The sequence below is a fragment of the Rhopalosiphum padi genome, chromosome 2, assembly GCF_020882245.1.
Source record: "Rhopalosiphum padi isolate XX-2018 chromosome 2, ASM2088224v1, whole genome shotgun sequence".
Lineage (NCBI taxonomy): Eukaryota > Metazoa > Arthropoda > Insecta > Hemiptera > Aphididae > Rhopalosiphum > Rhopalosiphum padi.
This window is the reverse complement of record NC_083598.1, coordinates 52,772,732-52,794,626: the sequence shown is the minus strand read 5'-3', so window position 1 is coordinate 52,794,626 and position 21,895 is coordinate 52,772,732. Positions and strand designations below refer to the sequence as shown.

The window sequence follows — 21,895 nt, the reverse complement described above, 5'->3', positions numbered from 1 at the left end:
GCTATTCAATAATTATTGTGCAATATATTACAAGCACCGATTTTATTTTTTAATGTATGGTAATATGTTTATAAATTTGTTATACTGTATACTAGATTTTGAGTATTATTTAGTAGGTCACTAAAATAGTTGGATATGTTAGATTTAAATTTTGTGATAAATCTTTGCATATAATAATTATAATTATGTTACCATTAATGTTGACTATAGGCATAATTTACTGGTAAGTTAAGTTAAAAAACTTTTTTTAAATTGGTTATTGATTTATGATTTCACAAAACTTAATTGTAGATAAAGATGGGCATGAATTAAAAAAATTATTATTATGGGCAGAAATATACAAATGTATACATGCTTAATATTTGCACAGGAAAAAATTTGAAATACAGAGCATTTAGTGTTAATGGGCTATATTGTTCTATTTCAATACATAACACTTGTCAAAATTCTAACACTATACTTTTAGTCTTTTGATTCTAACCATTATGTCATTGACACATTAATATCCAGTCATGTAATAAAACAGTGCCTATTAAAAAAAGGTTTTTAGTCTTTAGTATTAAAAAAATAAAGTATTAATATTTTAGTGATTCCCAAAGTTTTTAATAATGACACAAATCATCTCATGGCACCTAAACAGGAATAATTAATAATAAATACACGAAAACACGTTTAATTACGAAAAATATGCAACAATATTAGATACAATAGTGCATTACTCGTAACGACTTCTGGATATCATTGGAGCACACTAAATTTTCTTCGGGGTGCAAACGTCAAACTTCCACGATTATTGGCATGTAACTAAAAAAAGAAAATATAATTGTTTAATATTATTTATTTATTATTATTGTTATTACATATTTGTATTTGTAAATTGTATACATAGCTTTTAAATCACTGGTTCCCAAACTGGGAGTGCTCGTACACGTTGCTGGGGAGACGCAATCAGTTATTACGAAATTGTCAAAAGAAAATTGTTGATCGATTTTTTTCAATTTATAGGAGGGGGCGCGAGATTTTTGAAAATCTATAAAGGGCGTAGAATAGAAGAGGCTGGGAACCACTGTTTTAAACAAATCACAGGTAATTTACCTAGGCACCTGAAAAGGAACTGGTGTAGGGACCTACTATCTCATTAAAATCGCTTTCCAAGGGATGTCGCCATTGTACAACATGTAAATATATTAAATTTTGTTTTAAAAAATAAAAAAAATGTATACCTTTTATAACAATACAGTTATTTTTTTTAAATTACAACTTAAATGATAGTGAAATATAATTAATAATAAGAAAATAGAAATACATAATAGCAACTTTGTTAAACAATATGATAATTAATAGACTAATAAATATTATTCACAAATAAATATAATAACGATAAAAACCTTACAGGAACTTATATGTCTTAACAATAATATCATAACAAAGCCCATCAAATATCAATATATACCTACAATATAGGTAATAATAATAATAAAAATATGTTGAAAATGGTAACCAATTCATAGGCGCAATTTGAGTTTTAAATTAATAGCCCCCCCTATTATAAATTGCATGTATATACTGTGTATATGCTCCCTGAGATATATAAAGATGGAAAGGGATATATACAAACCATTTTTGGAGGCTTAGTACTCCTAAGCCCCTTCAAATTGAGCTTATGGTAACCACGGGCTCTCACGTAGGTACAAAAAGCGCGCTGTATCTTCCATAGCCAAAATTATTAGGTACCTAACTGGTCATGTCAGTATCTGGTATTCTGGTCGTTGGCGATGTCATGCATCTACACCGTACCCGGGAAATTGCGGTTCCGGTTCAACATTGGTGACATTTTTTTTTCGTGCAACTCACACAACCAATTAATTGCCATTATCGTCATTGGCACTGCCCTTCGCCCGCGCCTGTACTGCTAACCGTCATACCACAGTCGTCCAAAATCCATTATTAAAGCCGCTTATCTGAATGTATATTGTATAATACAATATATTATACTCGTAATATAATCTTATATATAAAATTCTCGTGTCACAATGTTAGTTACCATACTCTTCCGAAACGGTTTGACCGATTTTTATGAAATTTTATATGCATATTGGGTAGGTCTGAGTATCGGCTACTATCTAAGTTTGTATGCTGTGCGATAAGTGGTTCCGGAGTTATGGCCTCTTAAGTGTTGAGGTACGCGGCAGCGGTATACTCAACAGGCGCGGTACGGGTTCATGCTATTTAGTATTTATTTATTTTTGTTGGAACTTGGAATTATCGACTTTCATTAAAATTAAATAATATTGTTATATTATTATCAGATCTGTGTATGCATGCATGACAATAATTCCATCCAACAGTCGTATTTGACGTGGTGCACACGACCGGTGACGAGTGATGCCGCCACCGAGTAGTTTTTCCCGTTTATTTTTACATTTACGAGTTTTTTCTTTTATTTAACTCCGGTCGACTATTCGTTATTGTTCATGTTCACGTCTCCACGTCAGGACGCGCGTCTATGGTATTAAGTTACGTTTTACGACAAATGTTTTATTGTTTTCATTTATAAGAGCTCTTCTAACTTCCACAGATTTTTTTTTCACATCTCTAACAATATATTTAAGAAAAATAATATTGTTTGCTTTCGTAAAACAGTCTAATATTTAAATGTATATGTATGTGTATACAATCAAAGATTAAAATACATTATCACTATAGTAATTCAATTAGTCCTATTTATGAGTGTTTTTCACACATTTCAATGCCAACAAAATGCAAAGGCCAAAGGGGCAAATTTGAGCCGTAATACAAGTAGATCCAGAAGCATGCGAAATACAAGAGCCTCTTTCACTTATTTACCACATCCTTACACACTATCAATAAGTTAATTATTTTTTTCTACACTATAAATTCCCTAGAAATAATTTATATGGCCGTATCGCGACAGGTAAACGTTGTACACCGGGACATTTTTATTTTGACATTCGTCCTAGTGTGCCCCCGCTTCGTGGCAACTTACTCGACGTTCAACGCTTTAATACGTTTTTAATGTTTTTATCGTTGTTGTCCGGCTTCTTCGCCGGCTGTTCCGTCGCCGCCCGTCAACTTTTATACCTTTGTTCGCGCGATACTGTACATTCTGGCTCTAATTATACCATTATCCATAACGTTTCGTGTCCATCAAGCAGTAGGTTGCATTGTTACGTAACGATTAATTGTCGATCTCTCGTAAATTAGTTACGATTGCTACAACTGCTATTGGTGCCGTTAATAAGAGATAGCACCGTTGTCCACTCTAGTACCGCACTACCGCTTATGATACAGCCACCGTGTTGCCGTCGGGCTGCGCGATTGTAAAAGGCGGGTGCCGTTCGGCTGGCCGCTATGCACAAACACAGTATAGTCAGTATAGGTCTAATGCGTCCATAACCGAGCATGCGACACCCGTGAACTCGTCACACCATCACGGGATGCCGGAAAATGAGCGTTGGTGACTTATCGCCAGACTCCGTGCCTCCTCTTTCTCGGGGGGTACCTACTCTCTGTCGTCCTATCCGACGGCTTCAACTAAGAACTGCAATTTTACGTACGTCGTCGGTTCGTGACCTGCTGTATCTTCAATGCACAAAACCATTGTATTGCGATAATGATAATATACGATAACCGATGATTTCATTAATAACAACAGTGAGTTCACTGAGTTGGTGTATTCGATATCGATTTCATTGATGTTGGCTGATTCGTAGACTGCAGCCATTTACTCTTGTGTGGTGTTTGACGTTTGAAACTTTGAACTCTGAATTGCAAATGAACTAATTTCTGGTTTTGTCCGATGCCTTGCAGACGACGAGTGCAACGTTTTTTTTTATTACTAGCCAGCTATAGTATGATGTTCATTATTCTTAACGGCCAGTAAATATTAGGAATTAACGCTTTTTTTATTTTCTATAGACGATTATTTTTATATATAACACGTAGTACCTACGGTAAATAGAATATTATATTTTAATATCTTGACGAGGATTTGTATTATTTTGTACTCGTTTTATACTTTTAGGAGGGGTCTTTTTTATATTTAATTTTTCTTCTTTCAATTCAAGTCTACAGACATATTTTTCCAATGAAACTAGGTAATTTGAAAAAAATCAGTGTTCGATTCAATGACTAGAAATCGTCATCATTTACAATGAGTAAAAGCACATGTTTAACTACGCCAGTTATATATATAATTAATTGTGATTTTTATGTACAACGTTGTGAATAATATTAGATATTAAAAGCAAAAAAAGTACATTTTTAACATAACAGATAGTACTAAGCCTGTAAAAGTGAGAAAGAAAATGTGCTGTTTTGGTAACTAAACCTAGCTATTATAATTAGGGACTCAGTTTACCTTATACCTTTTAAAATCCGGGACTCAATTTACCTAGCCCCTGTAATATCATACCTGTCTGTCAAATTATAATAATAATTATGACAATTAACATTAAAATAGAATAAGTAAATAACCATACAAAAACCAAATATTTTGAAGGGTGTTTGAACACCCAAAACACCCCCCTGTGTATGTCCCTGAACACGACCCCAAATAATAAAATTCGTTCTCCGGTTTCGGTAATCTACCACGCTAAATGAAAATCTAATAAAAAATAACTATTTTAACTGTGAAAAATTAAATAATTTTATTTTAAAAAAACGGTAGTGAAAACTTAATATTTATATTAGGTATTATTTAAATATGAATGAAAATGGTATGAAGAAAATATTTGATGAAATTATATCTTTTATAATTATACCAAAATTGTGATGACAACAAAGCGCTTTTAAGTTAATGACGATGGTCATTTTGGCGAAAAACGGAAACCCCCAAATTAAAAGAATGATTATAATTTATTATTCTTTATAGGCTCTGACGGTGGTGGTGGCAGGGGTGCTAGGACCTACAACACCCCACGGCCAACCATAAATATAATGATGCGTTTTTACTGTTTTTAGAATACTATTATTTACACTTGTAGTTTGCACCTGTTTGTTATAGCTTATAATATCTGACAATTTACCCCGCTTGGTAACCAAGTTCGCTATTGATTAATTCTTGAACTATGAACATGCAAGTACTTGTACATTACATTTATATAAAATCAAGAAAATGGACGGTCTACCTTTTATACCAGGATTTCGTTTTACAGACATAACAGTAAGTATAATATTCTAAATAGATAATAAGTGTTAATTCTAAGTATTATTATTATTTTAATAAATAGTAGTATATAGTACCTATAAACAATAATGCACAAATTTATGGAAACCCGCAATGCCTATATCTACATATTCCTATTTACCCATTGGCTAATTATTATATTATTGTTATATTTTATACAGAAAAAGGATCATCATTTAAGTTCTCAGTTTCGATGGAAAAACGGATATGCTATTCCCAAAGACAAGCCAATGGGCATTGGAAAAGCCCCTTTAGACGTGGACTTTATGCTGTACAGTAAAACATTAGGTACCATAGGGTTAGTATTTATAGTGATTGTATACAATATACTTATATACCTATAATGAAGTATAATTATCTCTACATAAATATAGTACATATTTATATATATATATATATACATTACTTATTAGGTACCTACTCTATTACCTATTAATTGCATTATAAAGTACTAGTACTCAATACTCATGTTTTATATATTGTAACAGTGTAGCTGAGTCCTGAATATATATAGTGTATTCACTTCTTAGTACTTAGACACAATAATCAGAAAATGGAAAGAATATCAAAGACTTTATTAACCGAACTAAAAATGTTTATCAAAACTAAAATAAATTAAAAATACCAAATGTCTATTAATAATTTAAAAAGGGTCGAAATATTTTGAAAATTATAATACGATGTAGGTACATAGTAAATGTATGCTAATATAAGCATTTGGTGACAAATTAAAATATATTATCATTGTATATATAATACGGTAAATACACAATTAAAGTTACTTCCGTGTTTATAGTTTCTTTTTCTGTAAATTAATAGAATAAATTACAAATTGTTTTTAATATTTCTCCCTGTGTTACAATTTTGTATATTCAATACATATACAATTTCACCTATGTGCCCACATTGTCCACGATCCGACGCAGTCGGATTGCTTACTTTATAAGTTTAGTTGCGTATCGAAATTGATTTTCACTATTGATTGCTGACTGTTAAAAGTTCAAACACGCGATTTTACTTTGACTTTTTTACGAAAAAAATAACACCCGACTATCGACTTCTGAGGGAATATGACAACATTTATATATATATATATATATATATATTTGTATAATACATATTTCGAAATAGCGTTGTGAGAAAAATTCTTATTTCACTAATTGCGCCCACGTGGTCTGCGATCCGACAAAGTCGGATTGCCTACCTGGTAGGTTTAGTTGCGTGTAAATTGATTTTTACTATTGATATCTGATAATGTATTTAACATTCAAAAACGCGATTCGACTTTAAATATTTTACGAATAAAACAGCGTCCGCCTAACGACGTTAGGAGGTAGGACAATCCGCCGTAAGCGGATTGCATTGTCAAGTATCGATTTACACTGGTTCAACGACTAGACATTCAAATTCAATTTTTTCGCGTTCAAAACGAGACCACCAAAATATAGTCATCACATCAGTGGAATCAATTTCGCAAACACCGTTATGAGTTATGACCCACCTTAACACAAAACTCAATATGTTATTACTATAATTTCTCCCAAATCGTGTTTCCGTCCTAAGGTATTCACTTACACCGAGTTTCACCCGAAGCGAGTATCATGGGCCGCTATATAATATAATATAATATAATACTAATGCTAATACCAGTAATACCACCATCAATTTTGAAAATCTAATTATTTGTATTGCTCAAAAAAGCGATGAAACATGAAAAAACACAAATTGTTGTAAAATTAATACATTCAACGCTCCGCTCTGAATCTAAATATATGTAACCTTAACTTAATAAAGTAATACCTAATTTAAAAATAGAACTTAATATACTTGAATATATATTATCCATTATTTGTTGAGTAGGGACTAAAACATATAAGAGTTACATTGTTAAAACAAATTCTTTAATAGCAATTATTTAATTGAAAAAAAAAGGTTATTGCTACAATAAGTGCAACCATCATGTATTTTAAAATGTTATAAAAGTTAAAAGTTAAAGATTTCAATTTTTGTTTCAGAAAACAGAAAATTATCTACATAAGCCGTATTGTTATAGGTCTAAATAAGTCTATACTTGAGTTATTATCAAAATAATTTTTTGTAAAATTGAAAAATAACCGCAATAACAGATCAGAGATTTTTCAGTTATAGGTACCTACCTATTATAAGTATAACACAAGTTTGAGCGAATTGTAAATATTGTTAATATTTATAGTTGGGTTTTAGACTTAACTTTTTATTTGAAAAATTTATATTTGAATTTAAATTTATAACACCTTTTGTATTAGATACCTTGGTATCTGTATAAGTATACGTGGCTACGTTAGTTAAACTCTAAAAACCTACTGTAGTAGCTAGGTCGAATACAGCATATTATACTATTTATAGGTATTTACTTACGACCTATACAATCATTACATCTTACAATTAGATAGTTGGATATTGTAATACTATAATAGCCTATATTATTATAGGTATGAGTATTATACATCTATAGTAGTATTATGGTACCTATAGGCTATAATTATTGATATTATGCACTACAGTCAATTATTAATATAATAACTATAAATTTGATTGTAATTTGTATTTAAATAATTTAATATACAGATATAATCCAACTTTGACTTATGGAAAAGCGAAAGATCCGCCGAAACCAATTGTTCAACCACATTTCATAGTGTTTGATGGAAAATGTCTCTCCTTTAATGGATTTACTCAACAGCCTATAACTGAATCCACTGTGGACACGTCTTATAGAGTTCGCCGTGTTAAAATTACATATTTTTTGGTCGATGACTCTATAAGTGTCGTAGAACCCATTGTAGAGGTTTAAATTTTTCTTAATTTTTTTCTTTGCAGGTTTTTAATGATGTTAATATATACGTATTTAATTATTATTTATTTTACCGTTAGAACGCAGGTTATGTCCAAGGATGTCTGCTGAAACGCGGCCAGATACCGAATCCACACCGTAAGAACAGGACTTGGCATTGGTCCGATTTGAACAACGGCGTGGAACTTAGTTTCTACGGAGTCGTGTATAAATTGTGCAGTTGTGACTCATTCACCAGACAATTCTTGTCGAGCCAGGGTGTGGAAGTTGATGTTGACAGACCAGTGCCCGACGACCCTTACATGAATGCCAGACGGAAACAGTTACTTCAGCAGAAGAAACAACAGTCTACATCATTGGCTTTAAAGTTTGGGTTTGGCAGTCGATCGATCGAAGACGATAAGCTTAAACAGTTTTTAGAGAATGACGGCAAGGTACTCAGGTTGGTATATTATCTGTATTACTTACTATTTAGTAGGTATTTAGTACTTACTAATGTCTAATAGTATTTAAAAATATGGACATACGGTTATATGTATAGTGTAGATGCATAAAATAATATTATGGTCAAATTGCACAGGTAAATTGTGTAAAGCAAAAATTATAATTTTAAAACTCAAATATTTCTTACAATGACTCAGACATGATCTTTACTCTCCAGTTCTGAATCCTGTGCACGGTAATATTTTATATTAAATGCCAACGGAAGGCACATTCGTTTTCTCATTTTTTTATGGTGAAATAAACAATCAACCATTTTCATGTTTAAGATTGTTTATTTTTTTGTTTTAATACCTAATAAAGATAATAACCGATTAAAAAAAACTCAGCAAGTCGATTATTCGTATTTTGGATAATATAGATTATATTTCATTCGTTAAAAATAATTGTATATCCCATAAAATATAATAAACATTTAATTTGTAAAAAAAAAATTGAGGTCATTAATTGAGATAAAAACTAGGTATCCTATATATTCCTATATCTTATTATGGAGACCAAATCACACATATTGATCATAATTTAATCAAAATCTGTTGAGTAGTTTTGAAGTACATCGTGGACATATACCTAACCGTCGTACACGAAATTTGTATATATAAATATTTATCTATATCGGGCCGGTCCGGGTACTTTTTGTTATACAATCATGTGTAATAATCGGTGTTTACTGTTTTGTTTTTAGACGAAAGATACCTATTTTATTTATACATAAGTTGTTCACTTGTAAGTTTGTGACTTAAACCTATAAGTATTAAATGCCTAGTTGAAAAATATATATTATACATTATTTCCAATATTTTAAAATAAACAATTTTTACTAATAGAATGAGGTGTACAAATGTATGAGTTAAAATCGCATAAATCCGTACCTATTAAGTACTTAAGTGCATTAAATATTTAAAAACAAAATTTTGAAAGTTGGTTAATCGTTGGACAACAAAAATGCATTAAAAAAAAAGTTGAAAAACTATAATTCAGTATCAGATTTAAAACTCACATAGTCATATCAACGTTTTTATTTTAGGTAAGTATTTGATCTCAAGAGGTCATAAAAATAGGCGTGAATGCAAATCATACTACACCCATCCCCCAAAAATGACGTGTCAAAGAAAATATCTTGAAAAAAATTGATAAATATTTTTATAATATAATATTAATTATGTCTACATATATCTACTGTCTAGTGTCTAGATACCTATGTTATTTACATATCTAATATATTAACTAAATGTTTATCCTATACTTGAAGGTTTTACACGGCGTGGCTCGATGAAGGATCTGAACCTGCAGAATGGAAGTTCTTTGTACTTTTGTATTTTATGGCTTATGACCGTGTAGAAATCTACGAATCAAGAAAAATGGGAAATACATATGGGCAAAACTCTTTCCCTTTGTTCTTAGGCAAAATTAGATTGCCAAAGGATTGGTCAAATTTACCGCGTAAGTATACTATACTAATCTTTTTACGAATTATAATCAAAATTAGGTATACTTGGTAGTATTTATAGTGTAGATTAGCATACGACAAAGCTACCGTATACTTTTATAATAATAAATAAAACTTTTCAGAACGAATTATACTTTATGATAAAAACTATACTCTTATAAAAATTTTATCTAATAATTAAATAAAAATAAGTATGTATTCCTCACTTTAAATTTATTTTGTTTCTTTATTTTGTTTTTAATCAAATCTTTAGTGAAGCTGTGAAGTATATAGTAGAATAATTTCACGCAAAAAATATAAAAATAAAAACGATTGAATACGTAATAAATGCAGATTCTTATTAAAGTAAAATGTATTATTAAGTTACTTATAAATTATAATAATAATATGTAATAGGTATTTGATTGCAAGATTATTTTAATTATTATATTTGATAATTAGAATTTTTAATAATTTTCTTTTAATATTTAGCAAATTTTCCGTCAATTTATTTGGAACCTGGGAACAAAGAATGTGAAGAATATTATCAACCAAAAGATTTTATCATAGGAAATACTATTTTTGTGATGGGCCGTAGGTAAACACGCCAACGAGTTGAACTAAGTTCAAAATCTCACATTTAAACAATTTAAACCTAAACATTTATTCTATTTTTAGATTTTTACTTTACGACTGTGATCCATTTACTAGAGACTACTATAAAGACATTTTGCAAATCATTCAACCTGATTCTATTGAAGTCTTTAACCCAAAAGATAATTTTCCAACTGTATCTAAATTGGTAATTATACTAAAAATTACACAAAGTATTTTACTATCTTAGTAATATACTTTGATCTATATGAATTGATAGGTAATACCACCTCACACAGGAATTGGTGATCCAGATGATACACGGCAGAATTGTTTATCACTGATACCTAAAGCCCCAAAAACATTGGATTTTGTTACTTATGTACTAAATGCTAGTAAAAAACTTAGGTATAAATTGAAGATGGTACCCGTGTATGAAGTAGATAATCTTCGTGATTTCATCATGGAATATTGCCTTGGCAATGATAAAATGACTGTAGTTGAATTGGCTAGTAAGAATAGTGGATTCATTAAAGGACGATTCATGTCATCTACAAGGTTACGGAAACCAGGTACTAATGTAGATGAAGATCAGTTTTATGGAACTAAAGATTTTTCTATTGGTAAATATTCTATAATTATATTTATTAAATAAGCTGCATATTTATATTTGCATAATATTATTATATAACATCTATATAATTATTATTAATTTATTTAAAAGTGAAAATATTTTTTATAAACAATGTAAAATCAAAACTATTATGATCATAAATTATAATCATATCTGTTCTAGGTGCAGAATTACATGTAAGAGGATCAGTTTTTATAATTGTTGAGTTAGACCTATGGACATATAATTATATGAATGAAAATAAGGATAAGTTTACCCAGGAGGCTATTGACAAAGCCAAATGTTACCTTGAAAGTAAAGGTTTGCTAATTACACAGCAAAAACCAGATGTCATTAATCAGAATTCAATAACTAAAGACATCAGTAATTCTAAACAGATTGAATCACTGGAAGATACTGTTTTGATTAATAAAATGAACCAATCTAATATTAATATTTAATAATAGTAATGATTAACAATTATAATATAGTAGTAATTAATTTAAAATATAATGTAAGCACTTATTTATATTCTAACATAGTGAAAAATATTATCAGTTAAAGGTGGATAACAAAAATTAAAAAAATATGAAAATAAAGTATTACATCACAGAAGTTAATTTAGTTAGTATAAATAATAAAAAATAAATTCATACATAGAACTATCAGTGCAAATTATTAGTTTTTACAACAACCTTTGGAATGGGTACATTTAGAAGACCGCAAATTTTATTACGCTCTGTTCTTACTTTTTCTACGCTAGAATCTTGCCAATCAAATTCTTCAAGTAATTCTACAACTTTGTTTATATTTTCATCTGATACACCAAACCTATCTGAATACACAATTAAAACTTCTACTAGCCGAGCTGCTACCACTTTTCGTAACCAGGCAAATCTATGTGCTAAAAATATTGATAGTTGAGTCATTGAGCGAATTCCAACTTGTCCAGGAACCTAAAATAAATAAGTATTTAACCAATTGTCAATAAGGAATATGAAGTACTTATTACCTGTACTATATGACAAAGCAATTCAACACATGATGTTAATTTGGTAGAGCCTCCTTTAGATGAAATAGCTTCTTTTTTTACAAGTGTTAATATATTAGCGGCGAATTCAGACTCATTACGTTCAAATTGATCTTTAAATGCTCCAGCTGTAGCCAGTCGTTCAATAGACATTAATATACACTGATGAATTCGTTCATCAGCATCAACTTCAGCCACTTTACCACCCCATACAGCAATAATGTCATTGCATAAATTTTCAAATTCGTCATCAGTAATAGATTTCATGTGCTTAGAGAAATTGAGACAAGCTTCTTTCACCTTAATAAATAAACATACAATGTATTAATGAAATGAAAATGTGATATGATAAATATAAAACATTTACTAGGCTTTCTGAAACACCGCCAATACAAACTAATAGACCAACCAACACAGGGTACTTGTATTCAGGCATACTTAAAAATTTCACCATTACAGAAAAAGAGTCAGATTCTGTGAACCAATTGAATGAATCTTTTTTTCTAAATAATCTTTCAAGTTCGTTTCGATGAGCAATATTTGGAACAATATTTTTTTTCCTATAAAACATTTGGAGTTATGTTAATTTAATAATATAATTATAAATATTTTCTTTCTAACCTATGCAGTAACTTTGTTATGACCATACATGAGAGTCCTCGAATTTTATCTATTCGATCAACACCTTGTCTTATTAGAGCACACATAATTTGATTCATTGTATTTTCATCTAGTATGTTTGGCTGAATATCAGTCAAATCCAATACTACTACCTTGTGTAAATAATTGTAAATTAATAAGTAACAACATTGTAATACATACTTTAAATAAAATATAAAATAGTAAATGCTAATACCTCTAAACTATTGATCGCGGCTTCTCTTACCCAAACACCAACATCACCTCGATGATCCATAGTATACTCTAAAGCACAGTCTAATAAACAACGTAACACTGCACTTGAATGTCTTATACAATTATCCACATAACCTGTTAAGTACACAAAACTATAAAAATATTGAATTTATTATCATAAAAATAAAAAATTGATTGGAACATACTAGGTATCGAAATCAGTTTGGACCAAATTTTTGTTATAGCAATTACAGCATCTTTTCGAGATTCAGCCCACTTGATTGTTAGTCGAGTTATTTTAGTACAGTCTATGAGACTTTTCAGTATCAATGCAATATAATTATTCATAAACGAAGAAGGTAATGAACCCAATGCTAGGCTATAACCAATACGTTCCATCATATGATTTGAAGACAATTTTTGTACATATGCATTGATTATAATACCAGTATCAGATGAATCAGGGGTGTAATATTTTTCAAATAAAGGGCAAATAGCTTGTGCAGCCTTGTTTCGTAAATCTAACATTTCATTTGACAAACAATCTTCCAACAATAATCTCCATTCATCTAAATAAGACATAACAAAATAAAAATAATAATTCTTTAACAGCTAAGTTATGTCTATTTTAACTGACAACTATTAAAATGAACCATACCTATAATCTGTTTGTCTTTAACAATTATGTTACTTGTAGATATGAGTTTAATAAGGTGACAACATGCCATTTTTACTAACTCACTACTAATGCCTTTCAATTTTCCATGATTTTTCAAATTGAGAACAAGATTAATTATTTTCTCTAACAGTTCTTCTCCTAATTCAACATTAGGATCAAGGGTCTTGGATATTCCATTTAATACTTCTCCAATAGCCATAACACCTCCATGTCGCTTGTTAATGTTTGATGTTTCTGTTAATAACAGTAATTCTGGGAAAATTGATTCTTTAGCTGTTGATGGTTTTAATTCTACAAGTCTTCCTAAAGCCTAAGAATACACATATGTATTTTATACCATTTTGTGTTTAAAAAAATACTTCATACATACCATTGCAGCTAATTCACGAATTGATGTGTCCCAATGTACAATTTTCTTTTCTAATAGATGTTTGATCAAAAGTTTATCATACTCTTTGTACTGAGCAATAAAAATGCTAACTTCTAAATAAGCATTATTACGCATACCAACTGAAAAATAATCAGCTGCTGTCACAATATCAATTCCATGAGGAAATTTACCTTGACGACCAACATTCTCTTGAAATGCTGCTGAAGCTGCTCTACGACAAGTCAACTAAATTATAAATAAACAGTTATAAATAATTATCATCTATCAACAATCATTATACATTATACAATATATAATAATAAGTCATTAATATATTTTACATTACCTCTCTGTCATAGCAAGCAACTGCTAATAATGCACCAGCGATTTCTTCAACATATGGCTGAATGTCATTAGTACTAAACGCTCTTGCAAAAGACCAACAAACATAACATGCAGCATCTCTAATATGTGATCCAACTGATGTATAACCCTTAGGTTCATCATACACCAAAGCTTTAATTACAGCAGGTACAACGAGAGGTAAATTTTCACTGAGAAGTAAACCACGCCGACCTTAAAAATAATTAAACAATTATATTTTTATAATTAATAATGTTATGTTTAAACATACCCAATTCAGCAAGCGCTAAACATCCTCCATGCCATGCATTATCATTTTCTTCAGGACTCAACATACTTAACACAGCATTTACTACTTCATTTCCATATGTCTTTGATAAACGGCCAGTAATTCTACCTACTCCTTTAGCAGCCGAGTATCTAAACAAAAAAAAATGTATATATTTTTTAATACAAATTTTTAAATTTTTAAATTAACAATGATTAAGCTTACCTGACAATAATATCAGTATCTTTCAATCCTTCTATTAATTCTTGGATAATGTCTTCTAAGAGTAAAGGAATTTCATCATCATCTTCTTCAGCAATTTGAACATATTTGGTTTCAATTTGATGTGGTTCTGTACTTAATAAATTCTGTTCTAATGACCTAGTACCACGATCGTAACGCCATGCTGCGATTCGTACTTTTAATAATGTTAAACCTTAAAAAAATCAGTTGATAATTTTATACATTTTATCAAGTGTAAAAATAATAAAACACCAACCAGCTCTTTGTACAATTTTCATATAATATTTTCTTGTCAATCTCAAAGTATCACTTTTACATTTTGATAGTTTTAGGCATTCAAAAATTTCTTCTACAAATTTTTTAGCATCTTCTCGTCTAGCAGTTTTAAAAATAGCAGCAATGCTACTCATTGCACCGAGCCTTTCCCATCTAGTTGCTTTTTCATCTGATATTTTCTAAATATGTACACATTTTAATAGATATACTAGGAACATATTTTAATTAAATGGTTTTTAAACAATTACCAGTTTAACCCAATCCAAAAAAATTGGAAGATGGGATTCTTTAACATCTGATCGAGTAAACAGACGAGTTGCTAAAACTGTAGCCATATCTCTACAAGCATCACCAGAACTTAAATATGTCATGACCACATCGACTAATCTATATTTTGAAAATAAGTTTGGGTTAATATATATAAAATAATTTATATTATAAGAAGAAATATTGGCAATTTAATTAAATAGTAAACCAACTATAACTATAACCAACCCACTATAAGACAGGCCACCAAAATTATTTATATTAAACAAAGTATTTAGTAATTCTAAATATATATTTTTAAAAACCTTTGTAAGGTAGTTTTACGCTCCATATGCAAAGTTCCATCTAGTTTTCGCATATCAAATGGTATAATAACAATAATGGATAGCCATAACAAAAGACAATAACGAGTTTCCCAAGAGTCATGATCAGATTCATTTTGTTCTTCTAACATTTTTAAAACTTTTTCTAAATCGGAAACCTAAAACATATCAAAATTACTAATATTTTTATACAACGACATATTGTTCTTACTTGTAAACTTACCTCATGTGGTAAATTTTGCAAAACAACTTTATAACCTCTAACACTAACCACTAAAAACAAATAACGAAATGCCTTATGCTTTAGCAGTGATGGTTTTAAAGTATCACGTACAATGGATAATATTTTTCCCAATATTTCACACAAATATGGATCAATTAGATGAGGTTGTTCTGTGTATTGTGTAAGTATATATTTGAATTTTTCATATGAATTTTCACTTTGACTCTCATTTGAATAGATTTCTGGTAGTTCATCAATAAAGTCGAGAATTTGTTTCCATTCTGTAAACAATACTAAACAGCAACCCAGTCCAACACCTTCACTGGTATCATCTAATGAATCTGACATGGAATTAACAGGCAGAACCATTCTATGAAATATGATAAATTATTTTAAGATTATTATTAGAATAGCATTTACACATACAAAAATAGTATACATTATATTATTATACGAAGTAATTCACCAAACATTCTCCTATTATCCTTAAATAATGTTTTCATTTGAATTATGATATTTAAGAATTTGTTGGTACCTATACTTAGAATCAGAGTTGACTTGTTATAAAAATGCTAGGAGCTCCAGACCTGAAAATGGATGGGTGTGTATCTAGTATGGATGGTATGCTGAACCAATGAGAAAATTAATCTAAATATACGTTATAGCATAGTGGTACCCATTTTCTCACCTGTTTTAAATTTATATGATTTATGACATATAAAGTATAAAATATTAATTAATCAATATTATTCATTTTTTCTAAAGAGTTGGTTAGATTTAATCATATCAGTTAAACTAAATTTATCTATAATTAATTGTAAAAGTACATGAAAAATGTTAGGAGTACTAAAAATATTACATTGATCCTAGTAAATTTAGTTGGTGGGTAGGTGGGTAGCTTACAGTGGCAGCACCAGGAACGGGCAAGGTAGGGCCATGGCCCTACTTAAAAATGCCTGGCCCTATCTTAGATATTATAATAAACTCATTTTTAATTTTTTGTAGCCCTTCCTTATAATTGTTAGCCTCCTATTGGCCCTACCTAGAAAAAAATCCTGGCCGCTGCCACTGGTAGCTTATGAAGCTTGCTCCTAGAGTTTTGAAGATACGAGCCACCACTGCTTAAAATCAAATCACAATTTTAAACTTTGATATTTTATACCAATGTTTTCCAATCTTTTTTATGTTATAGCCCACTATTAGACCCTTCTACTGTAAGACAACAACAAAAAATAAATGTTTAATATTATTGTTATACTTTTATTATTTCTTGCTGTAATATCATATACAATCTACCAAACTGGTTTTTAAGCCATACAAGTTCTACTCATATAGATTATATATTATTTTTTATAAGCTAATAACACAATTATAGATATGAAGTATACTTTAATTAGTTAAAGTATTTCATATCTTTTTATGCTAAATATATTAAGAAAGAAAAATGTTTGGAATGTTAAAATTATATATTTATAAATATTAAAAAAGTTATCATGAATGAATACAAATAAACTAAATTTACCTATTAAAAATATCATGTTAACACTTCATCATAAATAATATTTCTATTAAAATTTCCAAGTTTTGAATAAATTAAAATAATTTGGAATAAAAATCATAGCCTAGTATCCTGTATATTTATATAATTTAATCTTAAAACAGGGATGTCCAACCCACAATAGATATTAATGCGCTTCAATTTCAAAATCATCAATTAATTATACATTAAATTGTAATATATTATTATTAAAATATATGTGGGACAGTCTTTACAAAAGGGTGGACACTGATGTCTTAGAATATGGATTGTGACTCATCAGAAAAATTATGAACCCAACATTGGATTACAACCTATTGGCGATTTCGCATTATGAGCAATCACCAATAGATTAGGAAACTGTTTTGTTTTACCATTTATTATTTAAGGAGTTTCGTGTGATGTTACAAATGTCTACTCTAAATTACAAATCCTCTCTTTATTATAAATTATTAAGCAGATTAGTGTATCTTTATATAAATTTAAATGATTAGATTCTAAAGTGTGAGTACATATTATTGCATCAATCATTATTAATTATTTTTCAAGAGTATATAACGAAAAAGTATACATTAGTGTGTATTAATATATTTATATATAATATAACTACATATTTACATCTTTAATCTATGGTTCTGTATTCTAAATTTCTAAGTCTATGAAAAATAATTCTGTTTTTATTTACTATACATAATCAATAATTTGTAATTTTTATAATTTTTGTGATAAAAGCTGTTCATGATACAATTTTTGAATATAGAATTAATTAGTATGCTTTCTTATTAAGACTAAGAAAATATTATGTTTATTATAATGCAAGTAAAACAAAAAATATTCTATATAAAAATTCATAGCTTAGTTATTATGTCATTGAATCATAACTTTTTAGTAACGTTTACTGTTATATTACTGTAATAGCTATCTATATTAGATAAATCATCAAATTCTTTTTATGATTTTAGTTTTTGGATAAATGCTGCTCTACATTAATAATATAACTAAAAAATGTATTAAATAGGTAACTATATTGTATTTAAATTACCTTAAAAGTTAAATATTATATTTTTTTGCTCAAATCACGTTTTTACTCATAATAGTAACACAAAATAATATTTAAATGTTTGGTATATTAACTATTAAAAACTTGAAATATAAATGTAAAATTAACGAATAATTAAAACCATAGAAAGAAGGAAAAACTCGATAACTTTCAAAATAATTATTATTTTTTAATTAATACATTATATTCGGTTATCAGTACTTATCACATAATATTTTATCATAAACGAAGTAGAAACGTCACCACCACGACTAAATAATGTCCAAAACTAAATGTCTGCCTTTGCTCCACACTTCCACAGTTTACTTGTTCCAACCTCGTGGTTTGATTCGAACCATAATTGTAGATGTTAAATAATAACCGTAGTTCTAACCACACACCAGTACAGTAGTCAGTACATTTTGTATGTATTTTGTCATGGTCAGAACTCCGAACCTATTTTTATGTGTAGTACTGTAGTAGCAAGTAGCATACACAGTGTACAGTAGCAAATGGCAAATATGAAATAGACGAAAAAAAGTTTATGTTTACTAGTTTATAGTTAGTAGTTACAACCCTTAAAAGATTTTTGTCTAGATATGCTAAAAAAAAAAATCGTAGTGTGTAGTAGAATAATTTACAAAAAATAAGGACTGGTTCTAACTATAAACAACTAGTGAAATAACACCGAATTCCAGCGACCAAATATTTGGTCGGATTAGTAAACGACCAAATTTGTAGTATCTACAAGAGTACGCACACTACGCACTACAGTTTTGTACTGTTTTAGTATCTTTGCCATTTGGTCCTAATAAGGATGTAACGTATGAGCAAATTAAAAAAAAATGTATTAATTTTTGTCCACAAATTAATTATTATTTATTTTTATATAAACGTGGTTTATCTGTGGGCGGCGGGCGCAACCATGTACGTTTAATTGAAAATTCCAGATTGAATATTTAATGTAAATTTCAATTAGCCACTAATTAGGTAGGTAAGTACTCGAAAATATCGACGACTAAACAACTTTTCTTTTTTAGGCCATGGCTATCATAATCTACGTTATATCCACATGGCCGCATGTGTTGTCTCTCTCTTACTAATGTAGTTCAATTTACGTTCAGCAGACAGATTTTGTGATGTTAGCTTTAATATTAAAATAAATTTAGTATTTACCTATTATCAAACTTAAAAGTAATAATATTATCTAGGGAATATCGTACTACTTATATACTACACATCGTTGTTATGAAGTGTACTAGTGTTCGTTGGAAAGTTATAATTGTTCCTATTCGATTATTATTTATTTCCAAAATTAATGGTTTTTAAAACGGCGGCACTCTTTTTGTTTTCATACCGCCACTTTTCTTCACCAGACTTTAAAATTATTTGTTTTAATCTATGGATTTTACCATCGATAGAGTTAATGTTTTCAGATCAAAAATACGTACCGGTGGAATTTACAATCACCCAAATGAACACCTAAAAACCTCAAACCATCCGACTTAGAGCAGCTAATAGCTATAACTCACTAATGGTTAAATAAAAAATAAATTCATAAAAAAAATAGCCCTACTATTTTATGACATTTTATAGTTGGTTACCATTTGAAAATAAAAAGTTGATAGTGGTTTCACTATTAAATAAAAGGGTGGAATTTCATACAGTTTGAGAAAAGCATGATACAAAATATTTTGAAAAAAAAATGAAAAAAGTCAATACTGACGAAATAATTAGTGTATAATGATAAAAGAATCACTCTGTGTAATACGCGGATGGACCGGATCATTTTCCAAATTATGAAGTATGGTTTTTTAATTTTATTAATATTCAGTATTTTTAGGCCTAACGTGTTTCCTACTCAGGTTTAATTAATAATTTTCTCTAATTAAGTATTTAAATGTTAAATATATGTTATATATATATTTAGCCTACTTCACATTTTCACAATATCTGTATATTATACTGTAACTGTATTATACGATATAAAGCACATAGCATTATCTTAATTATTATTTTTTACTTCTTAAAATTAATTTACCTGTGGGTAGGTAAATGCCTGGACTCCTGTCCAATTTATTTTTTTAACAAGTAATTTTTTTTTATGTTTAACCAGAAACTACTAGGGTGACCTCTGAATAGTTAATATCATCTATACATAACGTCCATTACTGTTCATAATAATTTGGAATTTAAAAATCATTTCTGTGACTTCAAATATAGGTTAGGTTCTGACTTCTGAGCGTAACAATGAATGAATTTATTTTATAACAATGATGTATTGATGTGTGTATTTTTTTTTATTTGTGTCTGATGTATAGGTTGGATTTAGAAAATATGCACTGATCATCAACTTACCAAGGAAGGTTCCTGATAGCATATTTGATCTAGTTTATACTTTAATGACTATTATCAGTATTTCATAAAATAATCTGAAAAAAAAGATGGGTAAGTGGATATCGCTCTGCTGTATAGTAGAGATGGACACTTAATATTTTATGTTAAAGCTATAGCTTAATGATCCACCCACTCATTACAACTGAGTTACATTTTTATCATTTTCCTATAACAAAAATTCTTAAAGTTTTACAAATTCAGACTTTTTTCATTTCATTTAACATACTTACTTGATTAAAAATCAAGAAAGTAAAAAGGTGGGCAAGTTGATATCGCTCTGCTGCATAGTAGAGACGGAGAATAGGTCACTATAATGGATGTGTTAAATTTGAATGCAATGACAGGTATCATTATATACGAAAAACGATTCTTAACGGAGATGTTTTGTCAGTCTAGGATAATTAGTAAGATATTATTAAATATTATTATTATATATTATTAAATTGTAATATATCGTTATTTTACTAGACTTCGTAAAAAAATAAATTTCATACGCTCATAAAATTTTTTCTATATTGACGCTGAAATTTTTTTTTACAGTTATTTGAATAAAAAGTTATGGAGAACCTTGTGCTGGGTTTTTTAGATTTAGATATAAATTACAACAATTTTATGAATTTTCAACTTCAAAATTCCTTGCAAATTTTCGCGTTTTAGATATATTTTGAAAACATTTGAACTTTTAATGCTTATGAACAAAAATTGTGACTAACGACTTTTGATTTTTTTTTTACTACAATAAGAAAAACTTATAATAAACCTTGTATTAAATTTTAAAGATTTTTTTAACTACCCTTTTATCAGTATTTCAAGAAAAAAAATTTAGAAAAATTTCAATGGTCTATA

General features: G+C 29.1%; 2 protein-coding genes across 2 annotated transcripts; one reads left to right on the top strand and one right to left on the bottom strand.

Annotated features, from left to right (window-relative positions):
• Positions 1-5,043: 5,043 nt before the first annotated feature.
• On the top strand, positions 5,044-11,841 carry LOC132920836 (EF-hand domain-containing protein 1-like). Its single transcript, XM_060983540.1, has 9 exons — positions 5,044-5,185; positions 5,371-5,507; positions 7,817-8,036; positions 8,123-8,484; positions 9,796-9,986; positions 10,465-10,570; positions 10,651-10,774; positions 10,847-11,189; positions 11,363-11,841. Exons 1-9 carry the CDS (start codon positions 5,138-5,140, stop codon positions 11,638-11,640), a joined length of 1,809 nt encoding a protein of 602 aa, XP_060839523.1. The 5' UTR covers positions 5,044-5,137; the 3' UTR covers positions 11,641-11,841.
• LOC132920834 (tubulin-specific chaperone D) lies at positions 11,623-18,861 on the bottom strand. Its single transcript, XM_060983539.1, has 16 exons — positions 18,656-18,861; positions 16,077-16,446; positions 15,836-16,011; positions 15,512-15,650; positions 15,244-15,442; positions 14,970-15,180; positions 14,748-14,896; positions 14,460-14,689; positions 14,114-14,359; positions 13,723-14,053; positions 13,271-13,633; positions 13,066-13,199; positions 12,831-12,982; positions 12,577-12,769; positions 12,192-12,509; positions 11,623-12,135 (listed from the first exon to the last, which is right to left on the bottom strand). Exons 2-16 carry the CDS (start codon positions 16,443-16,445, stop codon positions 11,845-11,847), a joined length of 3,501 nt encoding a protein of 1,166 aa, XP_060839522.1. The 5' UTR covers position 16,446; positions 18,656-18,861; the 3' UTR covers positions 11,623-11,844.
• Between the last annotated feature and the right edge of the window lie 3,034 nt (positions 18,862-21,895).